This window comes from Vipera berus, assembly GCF_964194415.1.
Source record: "Vipera berus genome assembly, chromosome: Z".
NCBI lineage: Eukaryota > Metazoa > Chordata > Lepidosauria > Squamata > Viperidae > Vipera > Vipera berus.
In genome coordinates this window covers 100,995,190-101,015,182 of record NC_138205.1, presented here as the reverse complement: position 1 = coordinate 101,015,182, position 19,993 = coordinate 100,995,190, and the positions used below count along the sequence as shown (strand labels likewise).

General features: G+C 35.5%; 1 protein-coding gene across 1 annotated transcript in view; it reads right to left on the bottom strand.

The window, feature by feature from the left end:
* Positions 1 to 17,757, bottom strand: part of COL28A1 (collagen type XXVIII alpha 1 chain) — a gene marked incomplete at its 5' end in the record, with an annotated part of 87,314 nt that extends 69,557 nt beyond the window's left edge. Inside the window, 8 exons of the mRNA XM_081343260.1 lie at positions 2,776 to 2,820; positions 3,695 to 3,721; positions 4,511 to 4,552; positions 5,182 to 5,235; positions 6,848 to 6,901; positions 8,695 to 8,715; positions 15,166 to 15,722; positions 17,631 to 17,757. Of these exons, the coding sequence (XP_081199386.1) occupies positions 2,776 to 2,820; positions 3,695 to 3,721; positions 4,511 to 4,552; positions 5,182 to 5,235; positions 6,848 to 6,901; positions 8,695 to 8,715; positions 15,166 to 15,722; positions 17,631 to 17,757 (927 nt within the window). The remainder of the gene's footprint in view (positions 1 to 2,775; positions 2,821 to 3,694; positions 3,722 to 4,510; positions 4,553 to 5,181; positions 5,236 to 6,847; positions 6,902 to 8,694; positions 8,716 to 15,165; positions 15,723 to 17,630) is intronic.
* Positions 17,758 to 19,993: the final 2,236 nt, after the last annotated feature.

Genomic DNA, 19,993 nt, shown 5'->3' with positions numbered 1-19,993 from the left:
ATATAACAGTACAGCCATTATATTGTAATGATGATCTGTCCAGACTGTAAATGGGTCCTTGAAGATTGGAACTGTTCCCTTAATATTTTCCTCGGTGTTCCTGCTACATGTCTGGTTATTTCCCCATAGCATAATTTCTGTCTTGTGTAGAAAAAAAGAGCTTTTGGCAAACCCTTTTCATCTTTTTCTTGCAAGTGGGAACCTTGTGGGTGATGAGAAATCTGGACGACTCAGAAATGTCTTTGAGTGCCTAATCCATTATGGCTTTTTAATCCTTTGCAGATGTTCTGTGCCTTTTTATTCTTTGCCCTGAACAAAAATCTAAATGCCCAGACAAAGCTGTTTCCTTACATATCTACAATCTGAACATATGGTGTCCATTTCTCCACCAGTTGCTATCTAATTTGGATTTTCTCTTTAAGGGGACACACATAGAGACACATACACATTTCACTTTATCATCTACTATGGCTTTAGATGCTCTCAGTGTCAATGGACAATATGATAATAATATGCTAAAAACTTTATGGATCTTATAGATTCCTGTTTATCAAATTAAACATTTTTAACACAAAAATTTTCTCCACGGATTTTTAAAAAATGGTTAGTAGGAGAGATTAGGTACATGTTTAATGGCAGTCTCTCAACAGGGAATCATGTTGCCAGCTATCGGCAGAAGACAATGTCTGAAAAGAATGTTAAACTACTGAGAGTGACTTGGGAACCTACATTTGTCATGTTTTATATATGCCAACATGAAATTAACATTGGAACTGTTATTTTCTGAGGAACTGCAGCTTGTCCATTTTTTTTAACTAGATACACAATTATTGTTCTGGGAGTACATGTTAATTAATATAGTGTAGTACTGTGAATCCTTGGTGATCTCTGAGTTTGGTTTTTTGCTTGTAGACATTTCAATACCATACAAGATATTCAGAGCACTCCACAGTCCTACATAACACTCTTTTCTATTGATGATGTTGTATTTGTATACTTTGTTGTTGTTAGTTGCGAAGTCGTGTCCGACCCATCGCGACCCTATGGACAACGTTCCTCCAGGCCTTCCTGTCCTCTACCATCTTCTGGAGTCCATTTAAGCTCACACCTACTGCTTCAGTAACTCCATCCAGCCACCTCATTCTCTGTCGTCCCCTTCTTCTCTTGCCCTCAATCTTTCCCAGCATTAGGCTCTTCTCCAGTGAGTCCTTCCTTCTCATTAGGTGGCCAAAGTATTTGAGTTTCAACTTCAGGATCTTAGTTTAGTTTAGTTTTAATTTTATATTATTTGTATACCGCCCTTCTCCTGAAGGACTCAGGGCAGTGAACAGGGCATACATAAAAATACAGGATACAAAAATTAAAAAGAATTAAATAGTAGCCCAGCTAAAACAGTTGATAACAATATAAAAATCCCCATTAAAACCCCAACATATCCCCATCAGGCCAGGCCGGCTTGTTCAAAAAGATGGGTCTTCAGACTGCGTCGGAAGGAGCGAAGGTCAGGTGCCATCCGGAGCTCGACCGGCAGCTGATTCCATAAAGCCGGAGCGCCCACAGAGAAGGCCCTCCCCCTGGGGGCCACCAGCCGACATTCTCTGACCGGAGGCACCCTGGCCTTCTAAAGAGCAGTCATGATTAACTGCCATATGCCACAGCTTTAAAAGTAAAGTGCCATTCACATCAAACTCTTATTCTAGCAATTAGGTGAATACAGTCACTGTTTATTTTTTGTTTTGTTTTCTAATTTTTAAAACTTCCTGTTCTAGTTTAGATCCCTGAAATTCCTTGGAGTTCTCTCATTCAAGCCAGCTTAGCTATTTCAAAGTCAGTTTGCCTTCTGCTATGACACATCAGTACATATCATCCGGGAGAATCGGAAGAAGAATTTGAAAAAAAAGTCATTGAAACTAGAGAAGCATAAAAGTCCCAGTAAATAAATAAAACTAAAACAAGTAGGTGCTCTATTCTTTTCTTTTTAGAGGAAACACATGCCATAAAGCACAGTACTGTAATTGCCAGAGAACAGGAAGAAACATAAACTGCCCTTGAGTTCGTTCATTCGTTCTGTCTGTCTGTCTGTCTGTCTGTCTGTCTGTCTGTCTAGCCAAGGGCATGGTCATCATAACTTTTTATTTTAAAACAGATTTTAAAATGGATTCTTTTATAATGAAAAGATGTGTTTAATAGGTTGGGCTTTGCATATTTTTTAATCAATATATAAATATTGTATAAATCAAATCAAGTCAGATTTAGACTCTATACCTTTTACCCATCTTTCGTATGCTAGTCTATGATCATATTTTAAAAAAATGATTTGATGAGAAAATTTGTACAATCTGTGTGTGTGTTGAAGTGTAACTAGCAACTATCCATTTTCCAGTGATTCTATATTTAATAATACTGCATTCCATATTGAATAATTCAGTCTTGAAGAAGACATTTAACTGTTTCCGGAAATATCTTATTCATCTTGAATTCTGTAAGAGTGAACTTGAAGTTATTTTAGTCAGCCTTACTGGTTTATTAAGCCATTTTATACAATCAATTTGATTCATTCCGGTTTTTCATTTCATTTTTTATGAAAATTTATATTATCAATTATGCATTCTACAAAACCAGTATAATGTACAGATATAAAACTTCACATCAACCAGGATTCTTAAATAACTATTGATATTGCCTTTTTCATTACCAAAAAAATCTCCACTTTTATATCTTCATCTAGTAAAAGTTTTAAACAGAAAGGATAATCAAATAATAATTTTAACTTACTCTGTCTCCTTTTAATCCTGGTGTTCCACATTCTCCTCTGTCACCCTGAAAAAAATATTGTCTATTTCAATTATTTCATTCATTTATGGATCTGAAATACAAATGCCAAATTGTCATGAAACTAATCATGATACACACACACACATATATACATACACATATACATATATATACTTATACATATACATACAAACACACACATATATATATATACACAGACATATATAGACACATGTATATGTTTGTGTGTGTATATATATATACACATGTATACATAAGGTAAAGGTTCCCCTGCACATGCATGCTAGTCGTGTCCAACTGTAGGGGAAGGTGCTCATCTCCGTTTCAAAGCCAAAGAGCCAGCGCTTGTCTGAGGACGTCTCTGTGGTCATGTGGCCGGCATAACTAGACGCCAAAGGCGCACAGAACACTGTTACCTTCCCACCGTAGTGGTCCCTATTTTTCTACTTGCATTTTTACGTGTTTCGAACTGCTATTCGAACTGTTCGAATAACAGGCACTCACTCGGCACTCGGGATTCGACCCGCCAAACTGCCGACCTTCTGATCGACAAGCTCAGTGTCCTAACCCACTGAGCCATCGCGTCCCTTTTATGTACACATACACACACACGTATATATACATATACGTGTGTGTGTGTGTGTGTCTGTGCCTGTGTCTGTCTGTGTTTATGTAAGACAGATATAAATAATTCAATTTAATCATTACAGGAAACTCAACAGAAAAAAATATTTAGTCTGAATCTAAATCTTGATCCAGAAAGACAAATAATTATGCTGTCCATTTTGATTATCTTTAAAAATACACAAACTCACGTTTAATTTTAAGTACTGCATTTCTGAATATGTAATAACAGTGTGTATGAATTGTGAGCATAAGATTTTTTCAGCCAGTTTACCTTTTCCCCCTTATATCCAGGATTTCCCTGTTACAAAATAAAATTAAAAATTACTTTATTTATCAAGGATACTTTATTAGAAATATCAATAATGTAATAATATAATAACTAGGTTGAGCATTTTGGAGAAAAAAATTGCCAAGCTTTAAAGGGAAGAAAATAAGATTTATACACTTTTACACATACAGCTTTTATATGTAAATATCCCTAATCATTTCAATTTACATTTATATGCAAGAAAATAAAAGAACACTCTTTATTGCCTGACTTAATAAGTGAGTGCTTCATTATCCTCCTTATACCTGACAGATGTGTTATATCAACTTTCTAGACGTGTCCTCTAGATGTGTAGATTTCCTGCATGTGAATTCTGAAAATATCAAACTGCACACTTTTGGAGAGTATAATTGCATAATTTGTTCCTAATAGTGAGGACAATTAACCAATGGAACAACTTGCCTTCAGAAATCAAGGGAGCTCCATCACTGGAGGTTTTTAAGAAGAGAGTGGACAGTCACTTGTCTGAGATGGTATAGATTCTCCTGCTTAAGCAGGGAGCTGGACTAGAAGACCTCCAAGGTCCCTTCCACCTGTATTCTATTCTTCTTCTGCTTACCTGGGATTCCTCTAGGCAAGTAAAAGAAATAGAATATCTCTTCTTTCAAAAACCACCTTGTGATACCAGAGCAATGAACTAATGACGTCAGATAACAAGCTGGCAGAGAAGATACTAATCAGAAACATCTTTTTCAAGAACTGACAGTTCATTACATCGATGGGCTTTTAGCTAAATGGTCATTGTAACAATCCATATACCTCTGAACCTTTTTCACCAGGTTCTCCTTTCTCAGCCTCGCCCTGAAAAGAAAGGTAGCAACTAATTAAAAATTGTCTTTGTATTTGGAAAAATTATTGCCTTGCATATGCAACATTTAACCAAGTATAGAATCTAAATTGATTATGATTTCATTTAAATATGTTGACCCAAGATCCAGACATGTGTACCAATCACTGCACAATGGAATGATAACAAGTACATCTTTCCCACACTCATGTTTATGTTTTCTGACTAATGTGGAATCCTTCATTAAAAAAAATATGTTCTGAGCGTTCCCTTAAGAGCCATTTAGTTGGCCATACTGATCTTGTTTTCTTCTTAGAATGTCCAACTTTGAAGATGAATTTGATTCTAGCAAATATCAAGCAAGAATTGTCAAGGGACCAGATTTTTTTTGAATTCAGAACAGTGGAACCCTAATTCTGATGTAAACCAAGACCCAATAAACATTGAATTGGCTCCTAATCATGGAAAAAGAAATATTTTAGGAAAATTGTAATAGTTGATGTATCCGATGAATAATATGAAAGTGAAAGCATCATAACACAGATTTGAAATAAACATCCAAAGAATTACATGGGATGTAGGACTGATGTGTAACTTCTCAACAAAAAATATGCATTTTTAAGAAATTTCATTTCGGATTTACCTTTTGCCCCTTAGGTCCTTGTTCACCTTTATCCCCTCTTCCTCCATGGCCACCCTTAAGAAACAAAGAAACTATATACATTATAAACTGAGTATATATTCAATGCAATTTAAAGTATGTCTGACTGTCAAAATGACCAGTGATTAAAGAAATCAACCAAAATTATGTAGAATAGACACATCATAGACACTTTTTTCAAGTGGTTGGATAACAATCACTAACATTTGTCCAACAAAATCTCAAGACAGATAATAGCTAAACAGGATGCCAAAGGTTAAAATCCAAGCACAGTTATAATGTTAATAACTGCCTCTATAATCTTAAGATTTGCAGTTGAAGCTCTTTAGAATATGCTACTGCTTGTGGAGATCCATATATTAAACTTGTTGGGAAAATCTTCATCTTTGTTTATCACGAATTCACTCAGGAATTATGTTTACCTGTTGCTGTCTCACTGTCTTCAGAATGAGTGTCATGATCTTGAACTGTGCCTTTGGAATCATTTTGAGTGATGATTTATGGTGCAGAATGAATGAGCCAAAGAATGTTGGTTCTTTGCATTTGGGGGATGATGATGAAAAAAATGGGCTTCATTCTTTGTAGACAATTAAGACATTGATTAAACTTTTAAATCATGTCCTCCTGTTTGGACTGTGGCTCTTCACAAAGTATGCAAAACATGGTTTGGCCCTTAACCCAACAAAAAGTTGCATACTCCTACTTTAAAGGTTGAAACCAATATAAGCAACTGATAACTAGTTGACTACTAGAGTTGTTATTACCACTATTACTAATAAGCAATTATTAGTAATATTTGAAAACATTTAAAATTATTATACATATCACTATAATTTGGTTACAATGAAACATGTGACTTATTCATTTGTACTAATAGCATGAAAGTTTTAGCTTTATTTACTATTAATTTTAATTGTTGCAGAATTTCTGCTAAACTGTTCAAAGAAGACTACAGTTTGTCTGAACCAAAATCCAAAAACAAAATTTGGGTGTATGCTACAGAGTAAATAGGGCAGTAGTGTATCTCACCCCTTTCTCCCTTCTTCCTTTGCACAGTTTTTGCACCAGCTCAACCATACTTTTTACCTGTTTTTTCCTTTTCCTATGTCCCTTAAGATACTGCTGCCAAGGGCTAATATCCTGATTTTTCACAAAATAGTCTCCAGAGTAGCCATGTTCTAGTAAGTGTCCAGATTAAACACTCATGCTTAAATGTATACATTTCCTTCCTTTCCATTTAATTATATCTGATTCTCAGAGATTGCCTGGACAAATCCCTGCAGTCTTCTTGCCGATTTTTTTCAGAAGTGGCTTGTCATTGCCTTCTTCCTGAGGCTGAGAGAAAGTGACTGTCCAATGTCACCCAGTTGGCTTTGTGCCTAGGGCAAAATCAGAACTCACAATATCCCAGTTTGTAACCTGATGTCTTCACCACTCCACCAAACTAGCTCTCTTAAAAGTTTTACACAACTGAAATTTAAATCTATCTTCTGGAGAGATTTTATGTTTTCTTCTTTGTTGATTTTTCCTTTCTTACCTGTTTTCAAATATCAATATATTATCCTTAAAGCTTTTTGAGATTATAATTTACTCTCATGAACTATAAGTAGAAAAAAACCTCACAGTTCTTACTATGGTATATACTTACAGGTGGTCCTGGGGATCCTTGCTCTCCTTTCTGACATTCACACCTCTTTCCACACTAGAAGTTTTAGGAGACATTTAAAAATAAATAAATTGGTATTGGAAATTAAGAAGACAATTTGAAATTATCAAATCTAAATTCACTTAGGAAACAATCCTGCACAAATAGGTTTACAGATATTACTTATATACTTTTATTCAAAACAATCTTTATTTATTTACTCAACATTATGGTAAACTCATAGCATGTGACGCTGGAGAGCATGCAGACAACACTTAAAGCAATGTCCAATTGTTAAAAATTTTAAAAAATAAAAGCAAGACTGTGGGCAAAGAACATCTAGATACAATATAACCATCAGCCTCCTCATGGATGCCCAAGATTGCTGAAAGAACCACTTTTCAGGGCCTTCCAAAATACTAACAAAAATGGGGCTAACCTTGCCTTGGGAGAACAATGTTCCAAAGTTTGGGAGTCACAACAGAAAAGGCACACCATCTGGGCCCCATCAGATGAAATTCTTTAGGAGACAAGACTCACAATATGCTTCTCCTATACGACCCGATGGGACAAGATGTGACTGGCAAGAGGCAATCCTTCAAAAAGTCTGGCCATGTAGATTTTTAAAGCTTAAAGCCAGCATCTTGAATTGTACCTGGAAGCAGATCAACAGCCAGTGCAGGTCACAGAATAGAGATGTAGCCTGTGCCATCTTATGGGCACATAAAACTGTTCATGGAGCTGCATTTTGCACCCAGTTGAAGCTTTTGGATAGTCTTCAAGGGAAACCTCATACATTATAGTAATCCACTCCATGTTAAAAACAAACTGTGGGAAGTAGTGTTGAAGAACCAGAAGAGCCAGAATCAACCATGATGCTATCATTGGAATAGTCCCAGGTGCTCCTGCCTATACATCTGGAGGTTGGAAGGAGAGGCTAAACCCCTCTTTAGCTTCAGATAATATGTAGTGCTAGGATTTAGGTAGATAAATTCTTGCTACAAATTATGATCAAGGTATTCTAACTAATCCATAATTTAATAATTTAATGTTATACTCTTGGATTAAACCCACGGTCTAGCTATATCATGGTTTAGTCATAGTTTGTTGTATAGGCTACATCTACCTGCATTTATTCAAGGAAGAAAGACATAAATCATAGTTAACAACCTTAATGGCTGGGTTTACATATTATACACGAAATGGTTTAACAGAGGACGTAAATTGACCTTTTTGTAGGTATCAGTAGAAGTCACAACAGTGTGATATGTGCAATGATGTCATATTTCACTTAAGTCTTCTTACTGATGCTCATCATGTCCTTTCAAATACAAACCCAGTATAGCAACTATCTTGCAGCTGAAATCCTAGCTTCACTAAAGAAAAAGTGACTTGATTCTGCAGCTAACATATTATATTTAGTTTGCCTTTCAACCTATTGTACAAGCAGCAGGATCATAAACAAGAAACAGCTGTACATTCCTGAACTAGTGAATTATTCATAACACAGAAGTTATTTTTTTACTTTGTAGAGCTTTATTTGTGGGATTCAAGCTTCTGAGAACTGTTCATTTCTCCCACTCATGCATTCACTCTTTTGGTTCAAAGCTCAGATTACCACCTCAAAGAAAAATTTACTTGAAAAATTTAGAAATGCTCAATTTTTTCAAAGATGCATTGCATCATGGTTTCAGTTGATCAACTCTTCTCAAATGAATAAAGATAATTTTAAACAGGAGGAAGGTGCTGGAAAATATATTTTTACTTGTATGATATTTCTAGATAGGAAAATGTACACATTATACCAAAATGGAAATCTACTGCATGTTCATAAAACTTTTCCAACTTACCCTCTCTTCAAATAAAGTGGCCTAAAAATTAGAAGAAATAATAGATTAGCTTAACATGTATTTCATTCATTGATTGCACTTTTGCCATGAGTATTTAAAATCAGATAAATAAGCTAATTGAAATATAATAAACATTAAGATAATAAAAGACAGTAAAAGACAAGATAAAGGAAAAAGGATAATAATAACAATAATTTATTCAACCTTTATACTGCCTGACTTTCAATTATACTGGGGAGCATTTTTTTCTAAATCATCCTATTTTCTTTTACCATCTCTGTTTGAATCACCAGCTCCTATTCCTTATTTTAGCTGCTCCTGCCATTCTAAGTTTCCATGCAGATAGAATCATGCACTCATTTATTTTAATTTATTTCAATTTACTTTAATTTATTTTAATTTATGGGAATGTTGTAGATGAATTTCATTACATTGAAACAGGAGTTTAGCAAACAGGAACCAAGATGCTATAAAGGACAGGTAATATATATGCACACAAGACCAACAAGTCCTAGGCTGCATTAAGAGAGTGACAGAATCAAGATCACAGGAAGTGTTAATACCACTGTTAATGCTTTGGTAAGACCATACTTGGAATATTGCCTAGGGGACTGGAAGCTAAAACATACGAAGAACAGTTGCAGGAATTGGGTATGTCTAGTTTAATGAAAGGAAGGACTAGGGGGGATATGATAGCAGTGTTCCAATATCTCAGGGGCTGCCACAAAGAAGAGGAGGTCAACTTATTCTCCAAAGCACAAGGCAGGACAAGAAGCAATGGATGTAAACCAGTCAGAGAACCAAACTAGTACTAAGGAGAAATTTCCTAATAGTAAGAACAATTAATCAAAGGAATGACTTTCCTCCAATAGCTGTGGATATTCCAAAATTGGAAGTTTTAAAGAAGAAATTGGATAACCATTTGTCTGAAATGATATAGGGTTTTCTGCTTGAGCAGAAGGTTCAACTAGAACAGGGCTTTTCAACTGGTGGTACGCGTACCACCTGTGGTACATTAGCATGTGGTAAGTGGTAAGCGGCCCTGCCCAGCCAAGTGTAGTGGGGGAGGAAATGAGCCAGCGCAGTGCAGGACCTACTACGAGAGAGTCCTCCAGAGCTGCAGAGTGGCTGGGGTGAGGCAAAGGCCCCAGGATTGGCATTTCCAGCTCACCCAGAAGAGAAAGGAGAAGGAGGGGGCAGAGACAGGAGAGACTATAAAAGGAGACAGTTTGGGCGGGAGAGGGAGAGGGAGAAAAAAGAAGCAGTCTTGGGAGGAGGCAGAGTCAGCTCTAGCTGCACCAAAGAGAAAGGAAGAGTTTGGGGGGGGGCAGAGATCAAGCAGGCCGACCATGAGCTGATCTACAACTTCTGTGGCAGCCATCTGTGCTGGCAGCAACAAACAGGCAAGAAACACAGCAGGGGAGGGGTTGCCCTCCACGAGGAATGAAGAAAGGCAAGGAGGAAGGGAGACGGAGAGTGGAAGGATTCTTATGTGCTTTTGTGACTTTGAAGTTCTGGGATTTGTACAACATGGGCTTTGTGTTCTTAAGGAGTATTTGGCAATTTCTATTTGGCTGATGGCTGATGTCTTGTGTTAGATTCTATTGCTCTGCTATTGTTAACTGTAAGTTTTGCTGCAAGAGATTTTGAAGTATTTTTCTCCTGAATGGATTTTGTCTGTAGCATTCCTATACTTATGAATGGAGCCATTTGGGGAGGCTACCTTAGCTGGCAGCCAGTACTTACTAATTTTTTTTTCTTCCTGCCAGCTCTTTAACTTTCCTTTCTAAAAGGTAAAGGTTCCCCTGCACATGTGTGCTAGTCATTTCCAACTCTAGGGGCCGGTGCTCATCTCCGTTTCAAAGCTGAAGAGCCAGCGCTTGTCTGAGGATGTCTCTGTGGTCATGTGGCCGGCATGACTAGACGCCAAAGGCGCACAGAACGCTGTTACCTTCCCACCGTAGTGGTCCCTATTTTTCTACTTGCATTTTTACATGCTTTCAAACTGCTAGGTTGGCAGAAGCTGGGACAAGTAACAGGCGCTCACTCTGTTACGCAGCACTCAGGATTCGACCCGCCAAACTGCCAACCTTCTGATCGACAAGCTAAGGGGAATGTGCCTTTTTAAGCTGGTTCACTCAGCAGTGTGTCTTTTCTATTTCTGGAGGCTTTTCCTTGTTTGATAAATAAATGGAAGAGAGAAAATATAGGGTGTGTGTGTCAAATTCTTCCTTCAGAAGGAGATGGGAATGAGAAAGAAGGAGGCATGGAAGGAAGGAGGGAGGGAAGTCCCGCCTTAGCACTTGGCCACCAGCAGCCCTGCCATTGTCTTTGTCAAAAGGTTGCAAAAGGGGATCACATGACCCTGGGACACTGAGATCATCATAAATATGAATCAGTTGCCAAGCATCCAAATATAAATCACATGACCCTCGGTATGCTCCAATGGTCATAAGTGTGAAAAATGGTCATAAGTCATTTCAGTGCAATTGCAACTTTGAACAGGGTTTTTTTTGGTCATCAAGTTTTTGACACCTTGCTAGATGGTACTCGAATATTGCCATATCCTAAAAGTGGTACAATCGGTGAAAAGGTTGAAAAGCCCTGAACTAGAAGACCTCCAAGGTCCTTTCTGTTATTCTGTTACTCCATTATTATGTCTGAATGCTAGTCTATTCAGGAAAAATTATCATTTAACAAATGATCTTTAATGCAAAAGTGGCTCTTTCACCAATTATAATGATACTGGTGCCATATTAACTTCAAAGGCCTGATTAACATTTCTTTTCATGGCAACATAACAAACAAACAAAAGCTTGGAAAACATCTACAAGTTTTACACTGAGCTCATATTATCATACAGTATTTAAAGAGCCTTGGTGGAGCAGTGGGCTAATGCCTCCTTAAGTAACACCAGCTGCCTGCAATTATTGCAGGTTCGCATCCCACCAGGCTCAAGGTTGACTCAGTCTTCCATCCTTCCGAGGTAGGTAAAATGAGGACCCAGATTGTTGGGGGCAATAAGCTGACTTTGTAATAATGCCGCTTGGGGGGGAGGGGTGAAAGCCCTAATAAGCAGGCATATACATAGAATGAAGGCTATTGCTAAGCACATTGGTTTGTGCTTAAATTGTAAGCCGCCCTGAGTCTTCGGAGAAGGGCGGGATATAAATGGGATTAAAAAAAAATTGCAATGTATGAAGAAAAGTTGACTACAGCAAAAAATAGGCAGGTAACTATACTAAATAGGCAGGTAACTATACTAAACAGTGGCACAGATTTATTTTATTCACTTAAAAAGATTTCAGCCTTACCAACAAAATCTCATGAATATTTGTTTAATAGAATGAACTGATGTGATTGTATAGTTACTATATAATTGATTGCATGTAATTTTATTTATTTATTGTTTACTTTGGACTTACTGTTTATTTTCTAATTTTGTTTTTATTTTTCTAATAGGATTTAAGAGTTCAAAATAAAACACCATGTAAGTTTTATCTAAGGATCCCTGGGATTCAGATTCTTCCCACTTTTCTGCTGTCTAATTGACTGGGAATAGTGAGGAACAGTTCCTGTCATTTTTTTTAAAAGAGAAATAAGCAATCTGTTGAGAAATAATGGAATAATGTATATATGTACTATATGTAATGTAATGTAGGTTGTTACTTACTCATATATCTATTGCTTGAAATTCTTTCTATATCAGAAACATTTAATGATGCAGGAAACAATTTATAATAAGTGGTTAATAAGTGGTTATACATGCAAACAAACTAAAACAAGTTAAGTCATATGTGCTGATCTTTTCAGGTCCTGATTCTGGGAGAAAAACCTTAAACGTTGAAAACTAAAATATTTTTTAAAATAGCAATAGCAATTCCTCCCCTCACAGAGCTGAATTGATGGGAAAGGCTGCACCTGGTTAAAAAATATCTTTTATTTTTTTTCCAGTCTTTGATGTTTCTAGATATTCAAGGACAAGTACATCAACTGATCTCATTTTGTTATTTTCCATGACAGTTCTTGCTTTTTAAGTCTTGCTGGTAGATTGAGCAGCTTCTAATAGTCCCAAGTAATGCTATTATGAACTTTGATATGTCTAGTGCTCCTTTCTGATCTACTTGTATCCTGTTTATTTTTTGTATTATGTTTATGCAAGATATTCTGAAGAACCTGCCATACAAAATTGCTCTCTCTGCTTGTTTATTCCATGAAGCAAGTACACTGCTATTGTATTTAATTTTATAATTTCTAATTTTATGATTAGATTTACAAATCACCATGTACACCATTATTTAATATATTAAATAAGACATCGTGACTGGGTTTCATAAGATGCTAATTCAGTGCTAAGTAAACCACATTGTGGCTTAGAATGTTACTCTAAGTGCTAAATATTAATGTAATTCAGTGGCTGGGTTCAACAATACACTAATCTCTATATCTGGTTTTTAAAAACATAATTGCTACATTTCCTAACTTTCCAAATAATACATTATATTATGCTTATGCTGATTATACTCTGGATCACAGAACTTCTCAGATAATGGATGGATTTGCTGAGTCACTACCTGACTACCTTAATTTAGCTTAAATTGTTATGTAAACCCAGACTGCATTAAAAACTGAACTCAGCACATGCTAGTATGTTTCTACCAAAGAATCAGCTTTTGGAAAATTTCAAGAAATTTGAAAGGGTGTATTAATGTGTATTTTGCTGAAAACATGTTAACTCCTGAACAGACTAAATTTTCACAGCATATTAGACTAAAAAATGATTGGGTAGCATGTGGATCAGTGGGTTTACACAATGAATGTGCTGCATTAAGCCGTAATGTGATTTGTCTGTGGTTATGACTAAATCAGCTAATAAGGATTTATTCAATAAATCTTGGTTAAAAAATCCTAATTTGTGATGTGTGACAATATTCAGTGTTCCTTTAGCTTTTTAAAACATGCTGTAGAAAGTGAAAACCTCATTATCAGATGCAGTCAGTCTTGTAAGGTAATCCAGGCAAGAAGCACACCCAGAAGGACTAGCTCTACTTTATTATAAGTTTACAATAGAGGGGCAAGTGCCAGTTTGCCACCTTAAATATATTTGCAAACCAAAAAGGAATACCTGTTTGGCAGCTAGGAGTGTGGTGGCAAGTGTTGGAGCTGGCACTGCCTATGAAGACATTGGATGGCTTGACAAAAGTCTAAGTGGCAGCATATTCTTTCTAACAGTGGTGACATTTGATGGTGGTGAACTATTTTTCAAAAAAATGCCAATGGGCTGCATAAGCCTGCTAAATGGACCATATGTTGTATCGCCCTAGTTTAGACCATACCTATAGTTTGTATATGTCTTTGACGATGGGCCTGAAAGTGTGCCCAAAGCTGAATCAAAGAAAAATACTACCCACAACACTGCTCGCTCTATTTACAATACTCAACATTTGGGATATTGTTCTACTGGCAGTTTAAAGCATGGGTGTCATAAAATATAACTATAATGTTGGTCTTCCATTCTGCCCATACTCTGAGACTGCCTTCTTTTTCATTCTGCTGAAGCATATTTTCTTCCTACTCTGACATTCCCTTGATCTTGAAATGTATCAAACTTTGAGGTAGGTCAACTATTAAAGAAGTATCGACTGGAAGTTTCTCATGTCCACCAACAAGTAGACATTGGTAAGGTGTCATCATCAAGTTACTGCAGAATGTCTGATGGTTGTGACACTGCAAGGCTGGGTGGGGAGCGGAGAGGGGGCAGGAGAGGGCTGGGAATGAGGGGCAGCAGATTCAAGACAGTTCTATAACTTTCATATAGAACTCTCTGAGGTCTAAACAAGCAAACAAGCATTTCAATAATGATTGGTGGTCATGTTAGAATAAGAAAGACAATAGATATGAGTTGGATTGTTATCCTGCCTTTCTAACAAAGAAAAATAATACTCAAAGTGGCTAACAAACAAGAATAAGTTAGAAAATTTTTAATAAAACAATTAAATAATGGTATTTTATTATGATTAGTTAAGTAATTGAATTCTTAAAGTTAAACCATTTAAACTAAGTAATTTAAACAATTAAAAACTAAATTAGAATAATATAATAATTTGCATGTGCAAAAGTTATAAAATAGTAAGTAATAACTCTCACCAGTAAAAAAAACTTAAATGCAAGGTTGAAAAGGTGCTGCTTAGGACTATTTCAGAAAATAGTCCATCCTTATATTTTACATTTTTTAAAACTGAGATTAATGTATAACTGCAATAGTTTGCATCATTTTCTCTTAATTTTGTCTTCCATATGAGTTACAATTTGAATTATTCTGGGACTCCTTGTCCACCACATCTATATCATGTTGGCAAATGCCATAGTATAAGTTTATTTGCCCAATCCTAAAATCATGTGCTCCCTATTTTGAGGCCTTGCAACTTCAACAATAATTAAAATGAATTAAACTTTAAAAATATAACTTACCAACTGGTTCCTTATTTTATCTGAAAGGCTGGGCTCATTCAAAATGAAAACAGATTTCCCTGGAGAATCACCAGCTATCAAATGCAGCTTCGTTTTATTGACATCATTAGACAAACCAATGGTAATGAAAGATATTCCAAGAGCTCTGGCCTTTTCTGATATGTCTTGAACGTTGGGATTTTTGGGATGATCAATACCATCTGTCATTAGCAAAACCACTTTGATGCTTGTTTTATGACCTTCTGCTTTGAGTAGCTGAGTTGCATTAGAAATAGCATAGTAGGAATAAGTGCCATGCCCAATGTAGCTCATTTCATTGACTTTTTGCTTAAAAATCTGCAAGTTTCTCCACGCTGAAAAAGGACAGTCAATTCTGACAGAACTACTGAACTGCATGATGGCCAGTCTGATGTCATACCTGTGGGCACGGGTGGGCTTCATGAGGAAGATTTTATCACTTAAGAGGATAGCAAACTCTTTCTGCTTATCAAATAATATACCCTTTGCACTTTCAGAACTATCCAGAACAAAGATGATGTCAATAAAACAGACAGAATCTAAAAAAGGACAAGATTAAAAATGACATATTGAGCAAAGTCATATACTAAAAAAAAGTAGGCAAGGCAGCATTGTGATCCATGTACAAAAGGAATGGGCTGATTTCATAATTTTGATTCCTCATTCCATGGACATCACTATCAAGGCAACCAAGGGGAAACTTCAAAGGATATTGATGTACAACAGGATTTTTATACCTCTATATTACCAATTGTTTTACATGTAAGAATGGACAACTTGTGAAACCAAAGAATTTCTACCCCAGGCCCTCAGCTAAAAGTGGTACAAATTGGAACAATAAAACATCAGTAAAATTGTCTATGGAGATTCTCAATCATCTAGGTCATGGTTGCCCCAAAGGAGCTTTTTTTCCAAAAGGCAACTTTTTTCTTTGAAAACATTCTCCTTCTCATCCAATACGTTTCTTCAGTTCTAACTGACTGGAGGGGAGTAGAAGGATGTATATACTTTGCAGTCATCCAGTCATTAGCACTCAGAGTTGTTGAGGCCACTTGGGGATTTATCTGTATCCTCAGAGTCACCTGAATCAGAGTGCAAACGAGTGTGGATCTTCTTAAGAACGAAGGAAGAAGATTCCACACCGTTTGTATTCTGATTCAGAGTGTTAATGACTGCAAAGAATATACATCCTTCCTTTTCCCTTCAGATAGTTAGAACTGAAGAAGCTTCTTGGATGAGAAGTAAAATGTTTTCAAAGGGAAAAAAACCTAATAATGTCTAGTTGCCTTTTGAAAAAAGCATCTTTGGACATCAGTGAGATTCTTACCCTTCCATTATACATCAAATCTTCTAGGCCTAAACATGGTTTGCTATCTGAAGAATATTAAATAGCATGCCAATAAGATAATGTAGCTTCAGTCATGTAGAAGCTAATAAGTTATACTAACTGCACTGATGTAAAGAGTGAGGTTTATGTTTCAACTTCTTTCTCACATAACAGAATAACTGTGAGTAAATGCACAGAACAAGGGAAGTTTTACAACATAACATTCCTTTTTGCTTTGGTACAGGATACATCTCTTCTTAAGCATGAAACAAAATACAAATCACTCCTTGAAAAGTCTCATTAAGCATCACTCAATATCCTGGAGTGCTGAAAGGACCTTGGGAATAACTTATCCCAATATTCCCTTGCTGAATGCAAAATCTGAAATATCAGATACATCATTCCTAACAATTCATGCCCAGTTTATATGTATACAGTATAATTCCTTCTGAAATAGTCTCACTGTTGAACATTCATTATTTTTAAGATGATTTGTTTAGAGCTGTTTCACAATTCTAGTTGTACAACTCTGATTTACAGAATTGCAGAACAGAATGGATATTTACGCCACAAATTCAAAATGATAATGTCCTACACTAGAGAGAAAGAGCACCAAGGAGATAATAGTTGTACCATTTAAATATTTATCTCATAGGTAGCCTTCAATAAATATAAATAATTCAAAATTGTAGGCAGGGGGGACTTCTATTCTACAATTCTTTTATATTATTCCCTCCCCCCTTTATTAAGATGTTACTAGATCGACACCTCAATATAATCCAGTGGCAATGACAGTCATGTTTATCAAAAGATATGATTACTGAACCAGCTGAATATCTCTCAAACTATTCTGAAAATATGGTTGAGGGGCCTATATGATTTTCAATGCATATTCCATGCATCATGTCTGCCATTAGAAAGAGATACACATTCAAAAGAGAATAACAATGTCCTTTGTAATCCACAGAATAGATTACATATAGAATTCCATGAGATTTATGAAGATACAAAATGCTGGTAGAGACATATACGGTATCACTCTCCCTTCAGAATCTTTTCATGCAACCTATAGCACTTCCTTTTTTATTTATAATGCTTATATCAAATTCTAGGAATTTACCCTGAAGATTGTCTTTTCTTGCTAGAGGACTTAACCTTTGTCCCTTCCTTCTGTTTTGTCCATATACTACATTGTTTGTTGCAATGGCCAAAACCAAAAGGTAAAGGACGGAGTGTTTTTTCCACATTGTGACTTGTATTCAAAATCCAATGACTGCTTACTGCTCCTGCTAATAAAAAAAAAAGCCATTAACTTTTCATCATGTTAATAAACCCAAAATACTGACTTGTATGGAACATTGTTAAATGATTATAAACATCTACAACCTTGTAATTAAATTGCAGTATTTCATTATTTAAATTAAACTGTCTTATCTTCCTATTACTACTGGTATTAGGCCTGGAAAAAGCTGTATCTAAATTCTTTTTATTGACTTCATTTTAAAATCTATTTCATTTTTCTATTGTAAGCTTTCATAAAACATAAAAAAACAAGGAAAAACTATTCTAAATAAATAAAGAGAAAATATTTATGCATTTTTTCCTTCAAGCTGATATACCAGATTTCTCAAATCATACATTTTGCAAGTTTCACAAATCTTGCTTATTTCTTATACTTTTTAAAGGATAGATATTTTATGCTTTTCTGTCTCAAGATAATGGGATAAACATGGCTTGCATTAGGTAATATAATTATAAAAATTAGCATCATCCTCTTTTTTAATTTAGTCAATTAGCATCTTTCTTTTAGATGTGCAAAAGAATTGCTGAAATGACTCTTATTTCTGTTATTTATCTTGAAAAAAAATCAGACCAGTTTTCTCTAAAAAAAAGATTGCTTGTGTAATTCTGTTCCAAAACTGCATTTTTAGCAGAGTCATTTCAATCAGAATTCATGTGCAGCATTTAATTCTATTTAGAAAGAAAACTATTTTGCATTCATTAGAAAATATCTACAATGTAGAACCTAATACAAAGTATATTTAAAAACTACTAATTTTGCAGGACTGCAGAAATTTATACAGCTTACTGTCTGCCTTCAATGGGGCTTACATGCAGAAAACTCAATATTGGTCTTAAATGCTTTACTCAGAGTATCTCTACTAAATTCAATATTAACTTGTGATACCAACATAACATTTTCAATCCTATGATTCACTGATAATGCCAAAATGAATTTTATATAATATTGTGAAACTCTATCCTCCAACAGAAAATAATGCATTATTTTTTACTGGTACTATACTTATATCGCTAATTTCAACAACTGTTAAAATTCAGTTGATCATTGATCATATCTTATTAAAATTAAAAATGTTATGCTTCGGATTTGCATTTATTTTGCTAAGATAAATTATTTTTATCATCACCATCATCATCACCATCATCATATCATCATCATCTTACCTTTCTTTAGAAAGCACTGAAGCTCAAACTGGAGAGTAAATAATTTTTAAATAAATATGATCTTGAAAATTCATTCTGGGGATAGGGGATTAGTTTTCTTTCCTAAACAATTGCGATGTTCTGGAATAACTAATTAGTCCAGATGCAAATAATAGTACCTTGCATCTGGAACTTGATCCTTGACTCATGTTTCATTGCTCCAAGCTGAATGCAGAATGGTTAGGCATTTGGCCAGATCTTCAATCTGGGTGCACATACTAAAAATGTTAAAGGAGCAGCTTTTCTGAGAGTTTGCTTTACAAGTGGCTTGTTCATTATTATACAGTTTTTATTTTTTTATTTTTAATAGCAGTCGCAATATCAGATGAAGTATTTATATAAATCATGGTAAGTTGCAATTTTATTATCAAGGCTTATTAAATAATCCAGTTAGCTAGATTCACATATTGTACTGAACATCAAATAAGTAAAACACATTATGCTTGCATCATATAAAATATATACCAATATCAATTAAAAATAAACTAAAATGGTACTGTAAATCATAAGACTCACAAAATAAAATTTGAAAAATAAAAATATTTTAGACCTTAAACCTTAAATTTCTCTTAAGGTGATCTGAGAGAAGGGCACATGCCACGGAAAACAGTCCTGTAGATTAGTGGTCTCCAAAGTGAGGTATTTGCCTTACTGTGTAGTCAAGACAATCCATGCAGATAGCAAGAAAATATTGAAATATTGTTCATTCAGCTTTATGTAATTATCTGTGAAAATAACTTAAGAGACAGGAAGAAAAAAAATTATAGCCTAGACCAGAGGTAGGCAACCTTGGCTCTTTTATGACTCGTGGACTTCAACTCTCGGAATTCCCAAGCCAGCCATAAAAGAGCCAAGGTTGCCTATCCCTGCCCTAGACAATGGTCAGACAAGAGATTTCTAGACTTACATAAGAATTCTGATCATGGTTCCTCCCTAATTCTCTTCACAGTAAAGGTGAGGAAGGGGAGAAGTACTTTC